The sequence below is a fragment of the Coffea eugenioides genome, chromosome 5, assembly GCF_003713205.1.
Source record: "Coffea eugenioides isolate CCC68of chromosome 5, Ceug_1.0, whole genome shotgun sequence".
NCBI classification, from domain to species: domain Eukaryota; kingdom Viridiplantae; phylum Streptophyta; class Magnoliopsida; order Gentianales; family Rubiaceae; genus Coffea; species Coffea eugenioides.
This window is the reverse complement of record NC_040039.1, coordinates 29,055,857-29,079,799: the sequence shown is the minus strand read 5'-3', so window position 1 is coordinate 29,079,799 and position 23,943 is coordinate 29,055,857. Positions and strand designations below refer to the sequence as shown.

Here is a 23,943-nt window from a genome sequence, read left to right as displayed (position 1 = left end):
AAAAAGCTTGAATGTCTCATATTTGACTCAAAGTTCAACATTGTTTTCAAAGGAAAAAGAGTTAATGATGTCTATGTAGTTTTTCTTGAAAAAATTGATTCCTCATATCTCAAATGTCTCAAAGTAGCAAATGAGGATCCATGGTTGTGGCATAGAAGGTTGTGTCACTTCAATATGGATTTGCTGAAAGAAATTTCTAGAAAGGAACTTGTTAGAGGTCTTCCAAAAATTAGATTTGAAAAAGACAGAATTTGTGATGCTTGCCAATTTGGAAAACAAGTCAAGGTTTCTTTTAAACCTAAGAAATGTGTTTCTACTTCAAAACCACTTGAACTTCTGCACCTTGATCTGTTTGGTCCTACACAGACTGCAAGCCTTGGTGGTAAGAGATACTGTTTTGTGATTGTTGATGACTATTCTAGATATACTTGGGTGATATTCCTTGCTCATAAAGATGATGCCTTTAAGAATTTTACCTCATTATTTGCTAAAGTACAAAATCTGCTTGGCTTGAAAATTGTCAGGATTAGAAGTGATAATGGGACAGAATTCAAGTTCTGTGGTTTTCCAGAAATTTGTGATCATAATGGTATTACTCATGAATTCTCTATTGCTAGAGTCCCTCAACAAAATGGAGTTGTAGAAAGAAAAAATAGAACTCTCCAAGAGGCTGCTAGAACCATGCTTAGTGAATGCAATTTACCAAAATATTTTTGGGCTGAAGCCATAAACACAGCCTGTTATACCATGAATAGAGTTCTTCTAAGACCAATTTTGAACAAAACTTCCTATGAGCTCATGTATGACAAAAAGCCTGTTGTCGGTTACTTCAAAGTATTTGGTTGTAAATGTTTCATTTTGAATATCAAGGAACATCTTGGAAAGTTTGACAAGAAATCTGATGAGGGAATTTTCTTGGGATATTGTGAAAACAAAAGAGTTTCAGAGTTTATAATCGTAGAACATTGATTATAGAGGAGGCTATACACATTACTTTTGATGAATCTAATGGTGACATCTCTATGAGTTGTAGTGAAGATGATGACACAGGTGTTCAAGAAGAACTGAAGAAGCTAGCAATCAATGATCATGACTCTGCCTCACCAGAAACTGATTCAAAGGATACTGATACTCAGGTCAGTCCAGCTGAAGAAGTGAATAATAGAGATACCACTACTCCTAATGATTTTCCAAGAGCCTGGAAATTTGCTCATAATCATCCCAGGGAGCTTATAATTGGTGATCCTTCTGAAAAGGTCAGGACTCGTTCCTCTAGACACCTGGTAGATAATCTTGCTTTTGTATCACATATTGAACCTAAAAATGTTGTTGATGCATTGAATGATGAGCACTGGATTTTAGCTATGGAAGAAGAGTTAATCCAATTTGAAAGAAACAAAGTTTGGACCCTGGTTGCCAGACCACAAGGCCATCCTATCATTGGCACAAAATGGGTTTTTAGAAATAAAATGAATGATAAATGGGAGATTGTTAGAAATAAGGCTAGACTGGTGGCTAAGGGATACACTCAAGAAGAAGGAATAGACTTTGATGAGTCTTTTGCACCAGTAGCCAGGCTGGAATCCATAAGAATGTTTTTAGCATTTGCATGTTTCAAGAATTTTAAATTATTTCAAATGGATGTTAAGAGTGCCTTCTTAAATGGATTCATAGATCAAGAAGTCTATGTTGACCAACCTCCTGGTTTTGAAAATGAATCTTATCCAGATCACGTGTTTAAACTCTCAAAAGTTTTATATGGATTAAAGCAAGCTCCTAGAGCATGGTATGAACGTCTGAGTGGATTTTTGATTGAAAATGGTTTTAAAAGAGGCATTGTAGACACTACACTTTTTACAAAACAAAGCTCACGAGATCTTTTGATTGTGCAAATATATGTGGATGATATCATATTTGGTGCTACTAATGAAAAATTGTGCAAGGACTTTTCCATCATCATGCAAAAAGAATTTGAAATGAGCATGATGGGAGAACTGAACTTCTTCCTTGGACTCCAAGTGATTCAAACCCAAGATGGAACATTTATAAATCAAACAAAATACACCAAGGAGTTGCTGAAAAGATTCGGAATGGAGGATTCAAAGCCTGTTGGGACACCTATGTGCACATCTACCAAACTTGACAAAGATGAAGAAGGTACAAAAGTTGAGGAGAAGAAGTACAGAGGTATGATTGGAAGTTTACTTTATTTAACTGCTAGTAGGCCTGACATCATGTTTGCTGTGTGTTTATGTGCTCGATTTCAATCCTGTCCAAAGGAATCACACTTGAATGTGGTAAAAAGAATCTTGAGATATCTTAAAGGAACCTTAAATTTTGGCTTGTGGTATCCAAAATGTCATGAACTTCCTTTGTGTGGATTCTCTGATGCTGACTTTGGTGGTTGTAAAATAGATAGAAAAAGTACTACTGGCATATGCAACTTTCTTTGAAATTGCTTGGTCTCTTGGTTTAGTAAAAAACAAAATGCTATCTCACTGTCCACTACTGAAGCTGAATATGTTGCTGCTGGTGCTTGCTGTGCTCAATTGTTATGGATGAAAAACACATTGAATGACTTTGGTTTAGTGTATGAATGTGTACCCATGTACTGTGACAACACCAGTGCAATCAATCTAACAAAAAATCATTCAACACTCTAGGACTAAGCACATTGATATAAAGCATCATTTCATTCGCGATCTTGTCTCCAAGGGGGTAATCCGTGTTGAGTTTGTTTGTTCTAAGGAACAGATTGCTGATATCCTCACAAAAGCTCTTCCGCTAGATCAATTTGTGTCCTTGAGAACAAAATTGGGTGTTTCAGAAAAAATGTTCTAAGTCTTATTTCCAGTCAATCTTTATCGGACGTCCGATGAATTGGAACGGACGTCCGACAGTGTTCTTCGTCCAAGTTTCAGAAAAACCCTGGTTCGGACGGTTGTGTCGGACGCTTCACTTCGTTCGGACGTCCGACACTCAAAAATTGAGTCCTATAAGGCAGTTACCCATTCTTCTCAGTTCATTTTCCTCCATAAGTCTCGGACGCAACCTTTCAGTTTCCTCTAACATTTGAAATTCAAATTCCTCTTTCCTCAAACCAAGTTCCGAGAAATTGAACCAACCAACTTATTTACACCTCTATTGCTCATTGATCACTCATAAAAATCACTCCTAACCCCCAACTACCCCAAAACTCCCAATTCACATACAAAGCCCTAACTTCACATAACTCTCTCCTTGCGGCTTCTTAGTGCACTCTAGTTGGTTTTTACTGCATTCTTCCTCTGAACACCACATTCTGCATCAAAAATCATATCCACATTGCATCATGGTTAGAATTAGGGGAGGATCTACTAGTGCCGGACGGTCTTTTAGGCTTAGGGATGAAGACATTGAAATTGTTGATCCACCTCCTGTGGCACCTAAAAAGAAGAAAATGACCCGTGGTGGCAAAGTAAAGCAGACTGCCCAAAGAAAATTAGTTACTCCAACTGCTGAATCATCTGATGAACAAATGGAAGGGCAGATCTCTGAAGGGAACATTGCTGGTGAAAATGAGGAACCAGAGCAGGCTACCCAAGGTGATGAAACTGTCACAAGGTCTTCTAGTAAAAGAAAAAGGACTGCAAAGGGGAAGAGAACTCCCCAATCCAAGAAAAAGCAATCTGCTGATCCCTCTGTTGATCAGCAGAATGAAGAAAACACTACTGAGAGTCAGCCAACACCTGAACCCTCCATTAGGAAGTCTCCAAGGACAAGGACTGAGACTCAAAATGTTGGTGCATCTGCCACTCAAACCTCAAAAGGGACACGTTCTGGGAAGAATCCAGTATCTCAGCCTGTACCTGAACCCGTTCCTCTACCAAAGTTCATCGATGATGAAGCCAGAGACAGATTTGAGTTAGTCTCTCAAAAAGGGTTCATCACCCAAAGGCTCATCATTCCCTTTGAATTTCGTAAGCTTGATCTTGAACCTGTCATCAAACTATTTGAATTCCAGAAATGGACTCATCTTCTGACCATTCCTAATGTTTTTTATCCTGACATGCTTTATCAATTTTTTGCTAATCTTAGAAAGGGTACATCACACACTGAACTCATCTCTAGGGTCAACTCTGTAGACATCATGTTAACTCCTGACATTGTGAATTCTATTCTGAAAACTAGTATTGAAACTAGTTTCAAAGGAAAAATTGCAAATTTCTTTTCGTATGAGGAATTTCCCTCTGCCTATCATCATTTTTACAATGCTAAACTCATGACTTATTTTCAAACCAAATTCAGCACCCCTGCTGAGGCAAGATTGGATGATCTCAGTCCTCAGAATCTGATCAACTTCACCATCATTTCGAATCTGTTGGTGCCAACTGATGGCCACAGAACAGATGCAAATAAAATGGAACTCTATCTTTTCTACTGCTTTGTTGAAAAAATCCGCATTGACTTTGGATTTATAATGTGCAAGTTTCTGCTCAAAATTAGCACTGATAGTCGTAGGAAGCTTTCCTATGGCAGATTTCTGACCCCTATTTTTGCTCATTTTGAAATACCCTTTTCTGGCAAATCTCCAAAAGACAGTGTTTCATCAGTTTTCTCAAAAGCTTATTTTGAAAGAAAGAACCTAAAATTTTTTGATGGTCATTGGTGCTACAAGGAGACTGTGGCCGAGTCTAGAAGAAAAAACTTGCATGAAACCCCTGTCACTCCTAGAACTCCCCATGATCAGTCAGGCTATGTTTCTCCTTTCACCATGCATCCTAGAAAGTCTGCCAGTAAGTCCTTCTCTTCCAACTCTGAGGTCATCTCCTTACTTGAAGACCTCAAACAGCATGTTATGCTTCTTGAAGATGGTCTCATGATGACCATGACCTCTGCCCAACAATCCTCTTTCCTTGAAAAAAGGAATCTTCTTGTGCCCCCTATACCTGAGACAAATGAGACTGCTCATCAGAAAGAACCAAGATCTGAGCCCACAGGGCCAACTACTGGTAATGAGACCACACCAGCTTCCAGTTCTCAGCCCAAGGATAAAGGCAAGGCTCCAGTAACTGAGGAAGCATATGAAGATGATGATGAAGAAACTGAGGAAGAAGAGGACCCTGAACAGTATCGTCTGACCAGGAGGAGGCCTGGATCATCTAAAATCACCATCTAGGCACTACTAGGTCATGCACCTAAATCTAGGACTATAGTTCATCTTTTGCATTGCACTTTTGTACTAAGTGTTGAACACCTGGTCTGTACAACTGGATATTTTCTACTATGAATGTTTTGTGCTTGTTATGAATGCTTTGCTCAATGAATGAATGTTTCTGTTTAACATCTGCTAAATGATTGAGTCCAAACTGTGCTGTACATTGTAAATGAATATACTGATAATGCTTCTGATGGGACGTACTGCTGGTTCCAAAACTGACACTCAATCTTGTGATGACAAAAAGGGGGAGAATTGGATTTGGATTACGACTGATGATGTTGATTGCGTTTCTTCCTGTTTACTCATGTAATTCGTTAGGGGGAGCTACTCTGATGATGTTGACTGCGTTTCTTCCTGTATACTCATGCAATTCGTTAGGGGGAGCTACTCATGCAATTCGTTAGGGGGAGCTACTCATGCATTTCGTTTGGGGGAACTGTTATATTCTTTTTTCCTCTTTATCCAAATATTTTGTCATCATCAAAAAGGGGGAGATTGTTTATCTCAATTCATATCTTTTGATGATTACAAAACAAATGGATGCCACTAATACTTTTTGTAGAGATCCTTTTCAGAAATGTCACCAAACAGGTCTGTGGATTTAAAGCAGAAAAAGAAGATAAAAAAGGATGAAGAATGCTGAGGATGATGTCGGACGTACAAAAGGAGAGTACCGGACGTCCGACATCCTTTGAGTATCTTCGGACGTGTGAAGAACTCAGACTCGGACGTCCGAAGAAGACAAGCCAGGGCTTCTATGATTACTGATCATGATCAGACGCTCAACACATGAGTATCGGACGTCCGACAAGTGTTGCTGCTCTTCGGACGCAATACTCTGGACGTATCGGCCGTCCGAAGGAATTGAAGAAGAAAGTCCAAGTATTCATCCTACCCTCGGACGCATGATCGGACGTCCTAAGGGATTCAAGAAAACTTCCAGAACTCATTGATCTCGTTCGACGCATAAAAGCCAAACATCGGACGTCCGACAGCACCAACGGCTAGTTGACTCTTTCAGTTGCCTTCTACCCGTTGACAGCATTAATTGAAGAACTCTCTGGTCTCCTATAAAAAGAACAAAGTCAACCACCTCAAAGAACTTTGCACATCAAGCCTACATCAAATTGTGAGTGATTCAAGTGCTAGAATACTCAAAAGGAACATTTGTACTCTTTGCTTGTGCAATCTTCGTGTAGTTTTTCAAGTGTGACACAGCTTCTTCAATAGTGTAGCATAGTGAGGGTTTGCGAGTGTTTGTAAAACTTCCTTGCTTGACCAAGTGTGGTTTGGGGCAAGAAGGAAGTGATCCCTTCCTTGTACACAAAAGATTGGTTGCAAGTTTGTTCGACTTGAAGTAACTTGGTATATAAAAGTGGTGTTCAAACCTCAGTTGTGTTTGAAGCCTGGTTTGTTTCTTTACTTTCATTTACTGCTTTTCTACATAAACTGTTCTTCTCTTCATCTCACGAATACTTGTGCTCTTGTGCTATCTCGTTCATTGGGAGGTATTTGAGAAAAGAAAGGTAGTCTGTGAAAAAGTGGACTATATCTTAGCAGGTTTTTTGAAAGCCTAATTCACCCCCCCCTCTTAGGTTGTCTTCGATCCTTACAAGGGTTTTTTCCTAGTAAGGTTTCAACGACACATAATCTTTGTGTAATAAACATCTAAGGGGGAGTGTTATGAAATAATAAAAAATTATGCATGTCTATCACATTTATCTCATTCCTTAAATGATAAGAAACCTTTCATGATTTTCAAGATAATAAAGCTATCACGACTTTTGAGGTGCTAAAGTCACCACGATTTTTGATAAAATTATCACGGCTTTTAAGGTGATAAAGGTGGCATGACTTCCAATAAGATCTTATCATCATCTTGAAAAAATTAGTTGCTGTATTTTGAATTCCCCTATAAATAGGGGTTAACCCCTCTCTTCCCCCTTCCCCCCTCCCCCAGGTATCAAAGTGATAGAGAACTGAAGTTTTATAAGAATAGTCCTTCTTTTTTCCTTCTCTCTTTCTGTTAGTACATCAGTTTTCTTAATTTTGTTAGTGTAGCACCCACTATATAAACAATACAAATCTACCACTATATTAGTATTAGTTTTATAATAGTCTCTAGTTTTTAGTGATTCGTGAGAATTGCTGATGGTTGCTGCTTAATTTAAGAAATGATAGCGGTTGCCAAACCAAAAAATTTATTTGGGTCTGGTTCAGCTACTTGACAAGATCAATAGTTAGTCTTTGACCACTTTGATACCAAAATGGCTACCAATGAAATTAATGGACTCCATAATCTTATTTGGAGAATTTTTATTAGTCAAAGATCAATTAGTGAGAATGCCAAGTAATTCGTGTCTACCAGAATAAAATTTCTTTTGCCAAACAGCATTTTTTCCCTTTCTGGGTAGTTGGATTTTCAATCAGTGTCCCAACCCTAGACCCTGCTACCTTAATATCCAAGAATCATGGTCAGAAGGTTAGACACATATTGCTTTAAGAAAAAAGCGACCTATACAATGTGCATAGTACTAAAATCAAATACTTTAGGATTGAAAAGAACTGAAGAAGATAATATTTGTCTATGATTAACTTCTTCTTCTCCTTTTTTTTTTTGTTGCTATTTTTGGTCCAATAGACAATATAATTAGGCGAAAGGGGACTAAGGTCCCGTTTGGAGTTGCAGTACTTTTAATAAAAAAGCACTTTTGGATGTTAAAAGTACTTTTGAGGCATTTGGTAAATATTATTCCATAAAATTAGGAATGAAACTTTTAGTGTTAAAAGTACTTTTAGCAAAAGCTCAAATTTGATGCTTTTAGGATAACTTTTGTGGTTAAAAAATAAAACATTAAATTTAATAATTTTATCCTATATTATGAACTAAATAAAGAGATAAGTACATTTAAAAATTTTTAAATTACACGTTATCCAATACAATAAGTAGTTATTAAATTATGTATTCAATCAATATATATATAAGATTTAAGCACTTAATAAATACTTTTATCAAAAGCTCTATTGGTAAAATACTTTTCAATAAGATACCGCAACTCCAAACTAGTCCTAAATTCATTGTGGTCCACAATGAGCTGAATGTGATTAAGAGTTTTTTCTTATATAAGATTTAAGCACTTAATAAATACTTTTATCAAAAGCTCTATTGATAAAATACTTTTTAATAAGATACCACAACTCCAAACTAGTCCTAAATTCATTGTGGTCCACAATGAGCTTAATGTGATTAAGGCTTTTTTCTTCTATGTGCCCTTGGAATATGGAATAATTCACCAATACGAAAATAAAAGCAAATATCTAAGTGGGTCATACATAAAATCTTCACATATATATATATATATATATATATATATATATATATAAGTGGCCAAAGTAAACACAATCATATTTGACCACTGGTATAAGTGGCCACTGATTAAGGAAGCGCAATCGTAATTTCGTAAGGACAAGCAAACACTTCCTTTTGCATCTATGGATACCCTTCTTGGTATACCAAATTGGGTAACTAATCTCTCCCTCATTTTCAATATGTTCACTTTCTTTTTTCTGCATTCTCTCTGTACTTAGCTAACTTAAGCATGGGAGCAGCCGTGGCGATATCACCCCCAATGATCTTCTCTTTTGTCTTACTATTGCAGGATTTGGTGAAATTTGCCCTTTTTGTATCAACTCTCAACTAGTAACAAGGGCTTCGTGAGGAAATTAAATACTTTAGGAATATATGTCACACCCCTAGCCCGCAGGTGCTAGTCATGCGACATCCGCCAGATTCTCAAGTTCTGCTCAAAAATACAAGGCGACATTAAATTAGACTAAAACTTAGAAAGTACTAAATAGCATAACTAAATATAGTGCGGTACAAATCTCAAATGGAAAGTAGTCTATGACTATTTAATAAGTTCGTACATTTATTTCTAAATGAGACAACGGGAAAAGAAATTAAATAAAACTAACAGCCAAAAGTAGCTAGACCACTAATTTCTATCCACTTAGAGCCAATAAAAATCTTCCTTAGGGTCTTCAACGTAAACCAACTCAAACTCTTCAAAATCTGCAAAAGTAGTAAAAATTGGGTTGAGCAATAAATCACTCAGTAGGTAACGTCTACCCCTCTGTTGGATCATGCAACCATATGTTTACATATACATACATATATATATATGTATATATATATATCAAATTAGTTGCACATCATTCACATGCATAATTATTGAAAATGATGTTATTCGTAAAACAATCAATATTAATGAGTGACACAGCAATTCGTAAACATCATATTCATATCGGAACATGAAAGTCATAGAGTCATAAATTATTTCATATCACCTCATAGCAAGTACATGCAATGACCGACTTCTGAGTACTCAATCTAGAAATTAAACCCTTCTAGATGGGCGATGAATAGATTTCATGACTATTGATTGGTCCCATTACATATATAGGTCAATCGGACGAGCTCTATACCGAACTACCATGACCTTGTTAATCGGTCGGACTCTATATCAGACTACCATGATCATTAGACAAGACTATAGTCCCTACTGTCTATTCTAGGACTGTTTTGAACTTTACTTGACATAAACTCATTTCACACGTCACATGCATGGTTTTTTGATTTTACAAAAGATACCACTCATTTTGTACATAATAACATATCAAAATACTTCAAATAATTCACATAGTGCATCTTTATATAGCAAAAATAGAACTTGCATAAATACTCAAGTAAATTATTTAATCAAATAAATTTCAAATTGACACATCAAAAGTTGGATTAGCAATAAAAATTTCACTTTGAACTGTTGAAATTCCAGAAAGGTAAGTACCACCAACTTTTGTCTGGCTGATTGAGTGGGACTACCTTAGGACTTTTAAACTTGTGTCGTACCTATCAAATGCATAGGTATCCTAATTAATTGATATTTCTTATAGTTGTATAAATATACAAAACTCTGAACAACTCTAAGATTCATGTCTAGACCATTATATGAAACCTAGAAGAGTTTCCTAACTTGAAAAGTTTCTATTTTTTAAAAGTTTCCTAAATTGGAAAGTTTCTTAATTTAAAAAGTTTCCTTTTTCTTGTGTAAAATTTCCTGATTTAGAAACAGTTGTTTATAATCATATTTATTATCTTGACTATTATTTTACTATATTTATATATTATTTTATTCATTATTATTGTTATTGTCTTTATCAACACTATTTTATTTTATTTTATTTTCATTATTTTCATTCATATATATATATATTGATTAATTAGTTATTATTATCTTTTCTTCTATTTCCATTTTTGCACCTGTGTACATATTATTATTATTTATGTATATACGTCTGTTTATTTATTTACCATTACAATTATTATCTTAGCTTATTCCACTTGTATTTATATTTATATTTTATTTTCATTTATATCCTTAATTTATTTCATCCATATTCATATTATTATTATTACTATTATTGTTATTGTTGTTGTTGTTATTATTATTATTTTAAGCATTTGTTTAAAAAATCTAAGACTTATCTTACATTGTATAAATTAATCTAATAATGTTAGATTAATGTTTTAGACTTCTACTTAAATATCTTAGACTTAATTAATTAATCATAAGCCTGAATAACTAAATCTTTAGCCCAAAATTATTTTAGATTGCGTTTTGAAGTTTAATACCCATGATAACCCATAAAATATTGGTTAGTTATACTTAAAATTTATCTATTGAACATTCACTAAGGTCATACTATATTTTTTGCCCAAGTATACTTGCTACATTTTTTTTCGGACCTAAGAAATAACAGCAAAAGTTCCTTAGACCCAAGCATTTCCTTATTGCTTCCAGTCTTAGCCTGATTCCCTTTACACTTGGCCCAACATCCAGTTCAACAAGCCCGCACATACCTAACTACATCTTGACCCAAACTATTACCATCAACAAGCCCACACATACCTAACTACCTCTTGACCCAAACTATTACCTCTAGATTCGACCCGCGAGAACCGACCCGGTTCATCAACCCATCAATTAGCGGGTCATCTTCTTCCCCAATTCTCTCTCTTTTTTAATAGAATTTTTTTGTAACTCTCAATTTAATTACACAAACTTCATCACTATTATTAGCATCATCTCCGTTGCTATCTCCTTCACCTCTGCCGGCGGTTGCGGCGCCGGCAGCGACAGTGGCAGTGGCAGCGGCAACAGCAACAGTAGTGGTGCCCAGTGTTGCTGCTCCCTCCCCCCCTTTTCCTTTGGCTGGCTCTTTTGGCGGCCTTTATGTCTGACTTGGTATGAGAGGAGGGTCCTTTGCTCTCTTTTTTTTTTCTGCTTGCATTGCTGAAGCTTCAGCAACAATGCAACTTTTCTTTTTAAACTTTCCAACAGAATTGGGATTTAGACTCTATTTCATCCCATGATTAAAATTTAACGTACTATTCCTATTAATCTGGACAAGAATCTTCCTAAATTTCTCATACAGGCATATGCATATCGTAATATACATATACGTAAAATCTTTAAAATAATTCATGAAATTAATAAAACTTAAAAAAAAAAAAGCTTTAATGTGCGTTCGGGACTTACAGGTCTAGATGCTTAGTTACCTGCTTATTTGATAGCGACGTCTTCTTCTTCTTTTCTATTTCTAGATGGTTCTTGTTCTAAGAGGAGTCACATAATGAGAATCGGGAACGATGTTATTTCTTTTAGCTGTTTTGATAAGTGAGTAAATTTCTAATAACCACCCACTACATGGTGGTTACGTGGGTTGAGGACTTTAGTTTTTCCTATCTTATCTCCTCCTTAACCCCCAATCACATTTTAATCTTCTCTACCAATCTTTTTACTTTTTACCCACAGAAAATTACCACTTAATTAATGAGCAAAATTAAAGATTGAATATAACAATAAAAAAACATGGGTTTTACAATATATCCATGATAACTACAGAAGACGTTCTTATTTATGAAAACATTTGGGAAACTACTGACACAAAAAATTAGCTAGTACAACTAAAAATCTTTTCCTGTTAAACCCTCAAGTTGTATAAAAAAATGATTAATTGTTCCAAATAATATGGTTTCGGATTTTGAGGAATAAGATGGGGATTGGCTCTCAAACTTTGGTGGCATTTAAGAATGGAAAATAGGAATGTGATATATGTTGTGACTTTCAAAGTTACAAATTAGTCTTAGCCACTAATTTTTCTAAATCTATCATTATTCTATCTATTTTTTCCAATATTTTAAGTATTACCATTCCCAGATAGTTAAACACTAATACTCAAAGTCTCTAACGATACAAGTAACAATGAGGGAATTTTCTATATATCGATAACAGCGCCTATCATGCTACTAGAATCTTTTAAAATTTTGATACATGTTTAGTTTTATGAGATATGGTCTCATAGATTCTCCACACTAATCCATGATAATTGACTTTGGAATTCCGAGAAAGTGTTTGTCTAACGAGTCTTCATGAACTGGTCACTCGTTAAGATGACTTTCAAGCATAGTTATTAAACCCGGCCCGGCCCGGCGATCGAACCGGTCAAACCGGTGGACCGGCCATTAGGCCGGGCCGAGTCTGAAATTGGATCGTTTGAGCAACTGGACCGTTGACTAGTCAACGGCCCGGCGGTCGGACCGGGCTAAACCGGAAACCCGGCCGGTTTTGTCCACAGACCGGTACCGGTGGAAAAATGTTATTGCCTTTGTCAAGGCTCGAACCTTGGACCTCCACCAATCACTAACGTATGCTTACCACTAGGCTGCTCCGAAATTTGTTAACAAAAGGTCTTTATTATAATATATATATGTTTTTTCAATTCTATCTTTTTTTTTCTCTAAAATAAATTTATTTGAAATCTTTTAATAAAAATTAGTACCCTCCAAACTCTATAATTTATAAAATGAACTTAAAAAATAACACATTACATAATTCATTTCAAAGACAAATATTAATTTAATAATTTTTTACACTTAAAATTCATAAATAAGCTACATTATTACACTAAATATAGATAAAATTTTACATTTGAAGTTTGGTGTATTACTAAATAACTTTATATTTAATTGATTCTTATATGAATTAATTATTTTATAGCAAATTAAATTAAATGAGCTTTTACTATGGCATTATTTATTACAATTTATATCATATATCTTATATAAAAAATTATGAAATATAATATTTAAATATATTTAGTGACCCACCGGTTCAACCACTCACCCACCGGTTGAACCAGTAACCCATTGACCCACCCCCTTCGCCGGGTTCCTTCCCGGGTTGGGTTTAATAACTATGCTTTCAAGTGTTAGATTTTTTTTAAAGTAAAGTAAAATTTTAAAAAAAAATACTATTGAGTGCATTCACATGGTAATTTGAGCGTAAATTATGTACATTGACAATTCCTGAGTCAAAACAAATAAAAAAAAAAACGTTTGAAAACAGTACAACTACCAACATTAAAATATGGTTTGTGACATAGTTTATTGGGAGAACAAACTTAAATTTTTTTTATTGGAAATTGTATGAAGGGTGTAAATACAATAGGAAAGTATTTTTAGTTCTAAGCCTCAACTAGTATTTTGGGACAAACTAAAGTTGAAACTAATATATACAAGAAGAGACAAAAGGATTACAACAATTAGTACGAGCAATAATAAAAGTTACTAAAAATAAGTTTTCATCACCGTATGAAATCTTGATTAATTAATACAATGTGCAGAATTCTTTCTTCATTTAGTCTTGAATGAGCACTCTATTGCATCAATAACTAATACATTGACAAATAAATTGACAAAGATGACTCCAACACTCTAAAAATTCATCCTTATCAGGTTTTTTATAGTTAGCTTTTTATCTAAACAATCCTAATGTCCCAAATAACAGAGAATACTGTTTCAGAGATTTTATTTTTCTCCTTTAAGTGAAGAATGAGTTCTAAAACTTGTCATAGTGTCCTTTGATAATTAATACTCCGTAGGCTTTTAGTTACTGCAATAAATCTTTGTTGGCCTTAGAGTAGGGATAAGGAGAACTGTCAATGGTCCTCCATCTCTTTCCTAGAGGGTGTAGGAGGAAAGTGGACAAAACAAAAGCACAAGAGATGTCCATTGTTTGTATCTGAATGGTACATATGGTTTTATGAGGTGGGGTTTATAAATGTATTGACTTCATCTTTGGGGACATCGGATAGAAGCATTAGGAAAAACTTTGAAGGCCTCCATTTCAGCTCAATATTTGTCGCGTTTCTTGATACTCTTTTCTTTTCTTTTGTTTATCAATTTTTTTTGTTGTTCCTTACTACTATGATCAATTCTGATAAAAAAAAAAGAAAAAAGAAAAAAAGAATAGGGACTATAAACTATGTGTGCAAGTGAATGAACATTGTGTAAATTCTCGGCATGGGTCATACAGATTTTGTTGAAAGTTGTTTACATGCAATACAGTGGCAGATCGATTATCTTTGGATGAGGAGTCAAACTTATAAGTATAGAAAATTGTTATTTTATGTGTGACGTTCTAAATTTATGAGTTTGCATGTTAACTTTTTTTCATTTGTTTCACATAATCTCCAAGTTTTGATATCTAATTACAATTCAAAAAAAATCTTAAATGAAATTTCTATATCATTAACCTTTTTCTCATCACAAAATGAATTTAACAAAGCAGTAGTAATCAAACATTATAATGAAGCTATATGGCTCAAAATATACATTTGGTATTAAGTTAATATAACTACTCATTCGTACTCTCTTTTTGACTAATAGCACCTTCTTCTATTTCTGTTTTTTTTTTTTGGGGGTAAAATCCCATATACAGGAAGGAATGCCAGTCTAAATTTATTAAAAATTAAAGAATAATAACAACAAGGAGGGAAACTAAACCTTACCTCCAATCTATGAACAATCTAGCTATAGAAATAAACTAGAAGTACTACTGCTTTACTGTGAAAGCTTTAGCAGTAGCCAGTAGGTAAACTAACACAATCACAACTAAGAATTCTCTCTATTTTATTTGGCAACAAAGATCCCTCATAAAATACTTTATCCTCATGCAACAAACAAAGAGGCAAGAAAATTTTCAGCCACATTAGCTTCAGGTACACATGTTGAATGCTAGCCAGTAATTTGCCCAATAAATCTGGAATATGCATCAACAAGTTGCAGAAAGGGCAAATGGACGTACAGGTCCACAATGATCAATCAAATGAACTAGCAGATGCGAGTCAACCTCAACTAACAAATTTGGAATACCACGTTCCCAACAAAAGCAATAATCAGTGATAGCAGCTTTTTGTAATTATTAAAAACAAAGTAAAAAGAGATTACTTGTTCAGGGTTTTCAAGTAGCCAATAGGTAGACAATATACTAAAATACTAGTGTAAAATGCACTTGCAATGTTAATGCAAACACTCAACGTTATTGCCAATGCTAGTGTAAATATTTTTCCATATTAGCTTCACTTTCACGAAAAAATTAAATCTTCAATCTCTCGATCGAGTGCCACTAAGGTATCACCGATAGCCAAACCCAAATTTCAATACATAAACCATTAGATAGTTACCCTTTGCCTCAAATTTCTATAAGGTTGCGTTTGGATTGAAAGATTTGACGAAAGATTTGAAATCCTTTCAAATCCCTCTAATTGTGTAGATTATTTAATAGATATTTGAATTTGTAAATCACACATTATTATAATGTTTAAAGTTCATTTTGATAATTGATGAATTGTAAATTCAAATGCAACTTAAATGATTCAAATGACGAGCGATTTGAATGGATTTCAAATCCTTCGTCAAATTTCCCAACCCATAAAAAACCTAAAAGTATGGAAATTAGTCCCTTGAAATTTACATTTATACAAGATTCCATTTTACTCAAGATTGCTTGGTGTACTATTCTCTAACAACTCAATATTTTATTTATATATAAATTTTCAAGAAATCCACAATATTGAAGTTAGGACACACTGATTCTTTTTTCTTTTTTATTATTATTATTTTTTTTGGTAGTGGGTATGTACTATTACAAGTTAAAGGAAAGATATCACAGTATTAAGAGAGTCTCCAATTTTTAGTGCTTCATGAGAATTGCTGATTGTTGCTGCTTAATTTATGAAGTGATGGCAGTTGGCAAACCGCATTATTCCCTTTACGGGTAGTTGGATGTTCAATTGGTGTCCCAACTTCCCTTCCCTGGACCATTGCTGCCTTAATATCCATGAATCATGGCCAGAGGTTTGAAGCATATACATTTAAGAAGAAAGCGAATCCTTATAAAATAGGGAGTTCGACCTGTACTATGCATACAGTACTACGTGATTGAATACTGGAGGTGGATATTAAATAGAACTGAAGAAAATATTCTGTGTCTATGATCAACCTTTTTTTCTCTTTGCTATTTTCGGTTCGTTGCAGAGACTATAAGCTTTAGGGTGCTGTTAATGCCACAGTCCATTTTAGTTTCACAATCATTTTTACACGAAATATCAAATTACTCTTCTCAAGTCCAAATGTAATTTGGACTTAGGAGGGGTTGTTTTGTCATTTCAACATAAATTTACTGTGGAGAGAAAATTTGGGGTGTGGCATTATTATTTGTCTAAACTTTAGGAGAAAGAGGGAATCTACCTCCTTGTGGTTCATAGTGTGCTTAGTGTAATTTAGGGTTTTTCTTCTCTAAGCCCTTGGAGCATAAAATAAATCACCAAAACAAAGGGAAACGCTATAAAAATTTTTAAAATTATCATCGATATAAATCTTATATAATTTCAATGAAAAAAATTTATACATTTGAAAAAAAATAATTGACAAAAAAACTCAATCTTATCCTGTGCCTTGATGAACAAATTGAAGGACCCTAAATTTAATGTAAATTTTCTTATTCATTCATCAAGTTGTGTAACAAGGGTATACCGCTGGCATTAAATCCTTTAGGAAGATATCGAAGAGAACTGACGAAGATCTTCTTATCCACGGCACATATTTAAGAAAATACCAGGAAATCAAAATGAGCTAGTACAATTAGAACAATTTCTCCTCGTTCATCCCTTAAGTTGTGCAACAAGGGCTTAACCTGTTCCAAATAATATGGTTTTGGATTTTGAGGATTGGCTACCAAACTAGGTGGCATTTCAGAATCGGGGACATGTTTAGTTTTAAGAAATATGGTCTTTAAGACTCTCCCCGTGTTGACTAAATCTAATTCATTTTGATCCCTCGTATTAAAATATAGGTTCACAACTAGCTAAAGATCATTGTGATAGTCTTTTTACCCCACAAATATTGAGATAGTTGAATTTTATTTGGTCATTCTATGATATTTATGGTGTTCTATCTCTGACAAATTCTAACTTTCTTTGATCGTTTTAAGTTTCTCAGTCATAATTCTTGATGGAAATTTTGATATCATCACTTGCTTTTGTCGAACATAAATATCATACCTTGGTAATAAAAACTATCCCTGGGAAAAAATTGTGAATATTTGAACGACGAAAATGATACATATATATCATGGAATGTGGATATAGTAGTCAATTTAGAGTAGCTCCAGCAACTATAGATCCCCATTTGCTGCGGAAAGAAATATTTTCAAATACATATATATATATATATATATATATTTGTCTTCAGATTAGTCCATATTGCTCAAGAATTTACCAGTTAGTGTAGCAAAAATGTTCAGTTAGCTCAAGGAAAGAATGTGCTGGAACAGGACTTCGCTGAAAATGGCCAATTTCCAAGCATAAAATTGTTCTTAGAGAGTAAGGGCTTCTAAAATCCTCCAATATGTTAATGGAGTTCTTTGGGATGAAATTTCATTTGGCCTAACTTATCATATCGGTGCATTTAATATAGACGTTAGACTTGGTTGTTATTTAGTAGCAGCTATTCCAATAAAGGAACTTTAATGAAGTTGTTGCCGTCATTCATTTATTGGATACTCCCATAAGAGCAAAAATTATTTTCTATGGACTGCAGCAACCAGCAAAAATATATACATATCTTTGCCACAGATGCTGCACTGCTGTATATATATATAGACACACAGACATATGCATACATACATGCATATAACAAGTAGTGCTTGTTATACATACATACATATGTGTGTGTATGCATAATATATATATATATGTGTGTGTGTGTGTTTGTGTGAGTAAGTTAGGCCAAATGAAAATTCATCCCAAAGAACTCCATAACATATTGGAGGATTTTAGAAGCCATTGCTCTCTAAGAACAATTTATGCTTGGGAATTGGCCATTTTCGGCCAAGTCCTGTTCCAGCACATTCTTTCCTTGAGCTAATTGAACATTTTTGCTACACTAACTGGTAAATTCTTGAGCAATATGGACTAATCTGAAAGTGTATATATAAATTTGAAAATATTTCTTTCCACTGCAAATTGGGATCTATAGTTGCTGGAGCTACTCTAAATTGACTACTATATCCACATCCCATGATATATATTTATGTATCATTTCGTCGTTCAAATATTCACAATTTTTTCCCTGGGATGGTTTTTATAACCAAGGTCTCATATTTATGTTCGACAAAAGTAAGTGATGATATCAAAATTTCCTTCAAGAATTATGACTGAGAAACTTAAAATTATCAAAGAAAGTTAGAATTTGTCAGAGATAGAACACCATAAATATCATAGAATGACCAAATAAAATTCAACTATGTTAATATTGTTTTTATAGTCTCTTTGCTTCTTATAGAATAATCCTTTTTTTTTTTCATTTTCTGCTCAATAGACATAATATATTCTAAGGCATTCATTTTTCTCAGTCAACACAATACGGAGACCGCCTGCAAGTCCTTAAAAATCATTTTTCCATCTTAAAAATTTGACACCTTTCAAATATCACCATTTTAAAATTATACTGTTGCCCTCTCCACCCCCCCCCCCCCCCCCCCAAACACAAACAACCACCACTACCACAAAACCCCAAAAGACAAACAAAACTTTTTAAAAACTTTTGTATTGACTCCAAAATTTGCTTGTGTATGCAACTCACTCGTCAAAGTTAATTTTCTAGCTTTGTCCCTGCATGCACACATATAAATTCTTGGCATGTATTTTCTATTCTACTTCAACAAAAACTTTACAACGAAAAATAAACAACTAAAATCTAGACAAGAGACACTAGCAATTAAAGGTAATGGTTTGCATTATATTGCCTGTTGTTTCGGCCTGTTTCCTTTCTAAGGTTTAATGTCTGGCTAATTACTTAATTCCTTTTATGGAAAAAATTTCCTTTCCTTTTGTCAAAGAAGCAAAGAATTGTATTTCTATTTTACCTTTTTTATTCTAAACTTAAACTACCTATGAATGGTAGGCTGGTTTGGCATGAACCTTTGTCTGCTTTATTTTATCTACTTGAATAAGTGTGAGTTAAAAAAGGTGATGCAATGCCTAACTTCTTATTTTTCAACTGATGTAGATTACTTTAAATAGATATTTGAATGAGGTCAAAGACGAAGACGTTCCCCATCTCCCAAAACAAATTTTTTGAATAAGGCAAAAGTAGTGACAGGGGGCAATTGGCATTTTGTCAAATTTCTACGGAGCCCAAGGAAAATTCTTAAATGAAATTTCTTGAGAAAAAAAATAAGAATGTTACAGACATCGTGATTTTGAATGTTACACACTGCCTTTAGTTATCTTGCCTTTGAATGGTGTAAACTACCTTACTTATCGTGCCAATGGTAAATGCTAGAGGAATTTAAATAATTGATGCATTACAAATTCAAATACTTCTAAGTAATCCAACTGACCTTGAGAATGTTTAGAAAATTTTAAATCTTTTGGAAAATTTCTCAATCCAAACTAGCTTTCTCAAATCTATGGCTATTTTATCGCTTTATTTTATTTTCTACATTGTAGATATATCCACCCGTGACCATGACACTTTCGCAAACTTTTAAATCACAAACAATATACAGTAACAATTGAAATAGATGTATACATATGTTACTTCTCGAAATATCCTTGCGGTGGTTGAAAAGGATTTTTTAGAACCATCCCGCAGCGTCTATTACATTGGCTTCATTATTGGTTTAATAGATCACAGCCGCAGATTTGAAAACAGTATTTGTGGCCTTTTCTTTTATGGCTTTTTTTGACCATTAATTGTCACATACGGCTCTCTCTCTCATCACCGTTTTTGCCTTTGAGCCTAAACCCACAAAATCTTGACGAACGCTATCACTTAACAAGAATGTAGTTTCAACTCTGGGAGCCTGAAGTTCAATTCTTGACAAATGCTATACAAATAGCAGAACAAACATTTTTTTTTTTCAAATTTATTTGAACAAAGCCTATGGCAGTTCAGTGTGTATCTCTAGCACCACTATTGGAATGAAGTAAAACAACGGCAACAATTAATGTAAAACAACAGAAATTGCTAAAAATAAGTATCGATCACCCCAATGAAATTTTGATTATTATCTGCAAGAAATTCTTTCTTCATTTATTCTTTGAATGAGCCCTCTCTCTTTTTTTTTTTTTTTGGGCAAATCCCATTTATGGGGGAGGGACACCACTTCTAAATTTTATTAAACAAATTAGAAAAACAAGAAGGGGACAAAAACCTTATCTCCAAATAGTACAAAAGCAAAAATTAACTTCCGAAAGAGAAACAAAGAGTACTAATCCGTTTACACAACAATATTATGAATATTTGAAGACTGAAATGCCAAGTCTCTCAAACTTAAGCTCACCTCTCACTGTTTGAATGAACGCTCTATTTGCATCAATTGCTAATAAGTTGACAAAGACGACTTCTAAATTTTCATCCTTATCGTTTTTCTGATAAATAACTTTTTATGTAAGCATCTCAAAGTGCCAAATAAAATAGAATACTTATTCAGAAATTTTATTTCCCTTCTTTAGTTCAAGAAGAAGTTCTAGGCACCGTCATAGTGTTCTTTAATAATTTAATTAGCACTCCCTGGACTTGTTCCCGCGGCAATAAATCTTTGTAGCCCAAAAGAAGGAATAGGCCGTACAGTCATTGGGCCTCCATTTTTTTCCCCTAGTAGAGTGGACAGAAATCACAAGAGGTCCTATTATGTTCCACTCTTTTACGTAAATACTACATACATGATTTTATGAGGTGGAGCGAAATTACAAATTCGTTGACAAACATAAATTTAAACAACCTACATTCTTGGGGAGCATTAAAACAAAACGTATTGAAGGCCTTCATTTTAAGTTTTAACTAAAGAGTTCTTACATTTTATTTTAGCTTTTTTTTTTTACATTAATAGTGCTCAGTTTTGATGAAAAAGAGGTGGGATGGATTGGATGGTACGAAAGAAGAGAATGTAAGTGAGACAGAAGAGAATGTAAGTGAGAGGTCCCAAATTCAAAACCTCCCACTTATACTAAAAAAATGGTGGGAAAAAATTGATGGAAAAGAATAGGAAAGAGTCATGTTCAAGTGAAAAGTAGGTAATTATCCCTTCTTAACTTTGAAAAATACATAAACATGGTATAAATATTTTAGAATTTTAATTTTATCCGACATTTGAACCTTCTAAAATTTCCTATTTTTCCTTTACGTTGCCACTTGTTTTTAGAGTAAATACATTCACTGCCTATTTTAAACATGAACATATTCATAATGAAAATAAAATACTATTTGAAAGAAAAAGAAGAACCTTAAAACTTTTGGTTAATGATTTTCATTTGAATTCAGTTTTCACGAATTATAGTTGTATAGTGCACAAAAACAATAAATATAAATACTTGAACATTATTATTGTTCCTAAAACTCTTTTTAATTTTGGAATCACTGGCACAACCATCCAAATTGATTATCTATTATCCATGTTTTTGAATAAAAGCATTTATTATGTAAAAAAAAAAAAAAAAAATTTGCCTGTGATGATAGAGTCCATAAGTTGAAGCAAATAATCTCCTAACCTTAAGGTCTTAGCTCTACCATTGCACGTAGTATAGTAGTAGAGCTAATATCTCGGGCAAACGTATAAAGACATTGCTTTTTGATATTGTCATTTTCTAATTATTAATTGCATCTTCTTCTTTTTTTTTTTGCTTCTTTCACTTAATTGCCCAGTTTTGATATCTAATTATAATTTTAAAGTCAAAAAATTAAAACAATTTTTATATGTATAAGCTCTTTCTTGTCACAGGATAAATTTAACAAAACAACAATAATGATACTCAAAATGAGCATCAATATATTATTTCTTTTTGAGCATCAACATATAAAGTTAATATAACTATTCATTTCTCTATCTTCTTTCTCTTGATTACCATCTTAAGGGAGGAAAACAAAAAACGAAAATATGAATTCTTTATGTCTCACACTCGGATTCACAATGACCTCATCTAAAAGTTTCAATTTTGAAGTCCACAGATAACATGATCTGATTATTAGCTATAAACAGATATTCTACATGTTTGCAAAAGTAATTTTTTCAAGAAAATAAATAACACTGCGAGGAAAATATGTACTACTAAAGCATTCGATAAAAACTACCTTCTGTGGATGAACAAAATAGCTAGTCAAAAATATTTAGACTAAAAGTCAAGATCTTTAATAAGGCAGAAGCTAGGTGAAGCCGTGAAGCATGGGAATTGACATTTTGTCAAAATTCAAGGGTGGCATTAGAAAAGGGATTAATAGAACTGTCCCCAAACCCCTATTCCCTCCACTACTGGTGCAGTAATGCATCCGCAGTGGATCCTTTTTAACCATTGATAGCTACAGACGGGTTTTCTAGACTAGCTAGGGATACAAACAAATCCAAGTTTAATCAACATACAGGAGTTAGCTAGGTTGAGATTTGAGTTGGAGCCAAATTTCAAACTCAATTCAGATATCATTGGACTTGCTCAGCGAAAACTTGAGCTTGATATCCAAGTTCGAGTCTTATATATGAGATTCAAAACTCATCAAGTGTAATCAAGCCTCATATCTATGGGGATGGACCTAAGGGTAGTGGGGAGGGGCCCTCAACCTTCAAACTTTCGAAAAATTAAGTTTTTCTTCCTACAAAATTTGAATAATTTGAAAATTTTTCTTTTTAAATTTAACTTTTGCCCTCATAAGAAGTTAAAAATATTTTAAATTACATACTTAAGATTTAATTGAATTAAAGTTCACCCCATCCAAGGAATTTTTCTGATTCCGTCATCTATGCATGTGTGTCTGTACATATGTGTGTATGTGTGTACACACACCCATTGAATTTTTTGTATTTATGTATGTGAAATGTCTTATCACTTGTTCAAAATTATATAGAATATTAATTTATATTAGCTAAACTCAACTGAGCTAGATCCCGTCAAACAGAAACTCGAGCTGGAGTAAGTCAAAATTAAATTGAGCATAAGCTCAAGTTTTAGGACTCAACGAACTCAAGCTCAAGTGTTATAGTTTACTGCCCGAATTTAGGTCAGTTATTTTGCATACCCTTCTCTAGACTCTTATGACATGCCAGCTTAGATACAGACAATTTTATGGGATTCTAGTGATATAGTTATCCGTCAAGGTGATTAGATCTAGCCTGTCATATCTAAACTGGTACTAAAATTTGCTGATGAATGTGGTATAAAAAGTACAATGCACGAAGTATGACATAAACAAAAAGGCATAAACAAAAAGGGGGAGAATGATCATCTTGAGTCGAATAGAAGACACTAGTAAGAGTGTTTGGATAGTTAAATTATTTCACATAATA

The 23,943-nt window shown here is 33.9% G+C and overlaps 1 protein-coding gene across 1 annotated transcript; it reads left to right on the top strand.

Moving 5' to 3' along the window:
* The first annotated feature begins 3,331 nt into the window (after positions 1 to 3,331).
* LOC113771347 (nucleolar and coiled-body phosphoprotein 1-like) lies at positions 3,332 to 5,158 on the top strand. Its single transcript, XM_027315939.1, has 3 exons — positions 3,332 to 3,903; positions 4,486 to 4,775; positions 4,851 to 5,158. Exons 1-3 carry the CDS (start codon positions 3,332 to 3,334, stop codon positions 5,156 to 5,158), a joined length of 1,170 nt encoding a protein of 389 aa, XP_027171740.1.
* The last annotated feature ends 18,785 nt before the right edge of the window (positions 5,159 to 23,943 follow it).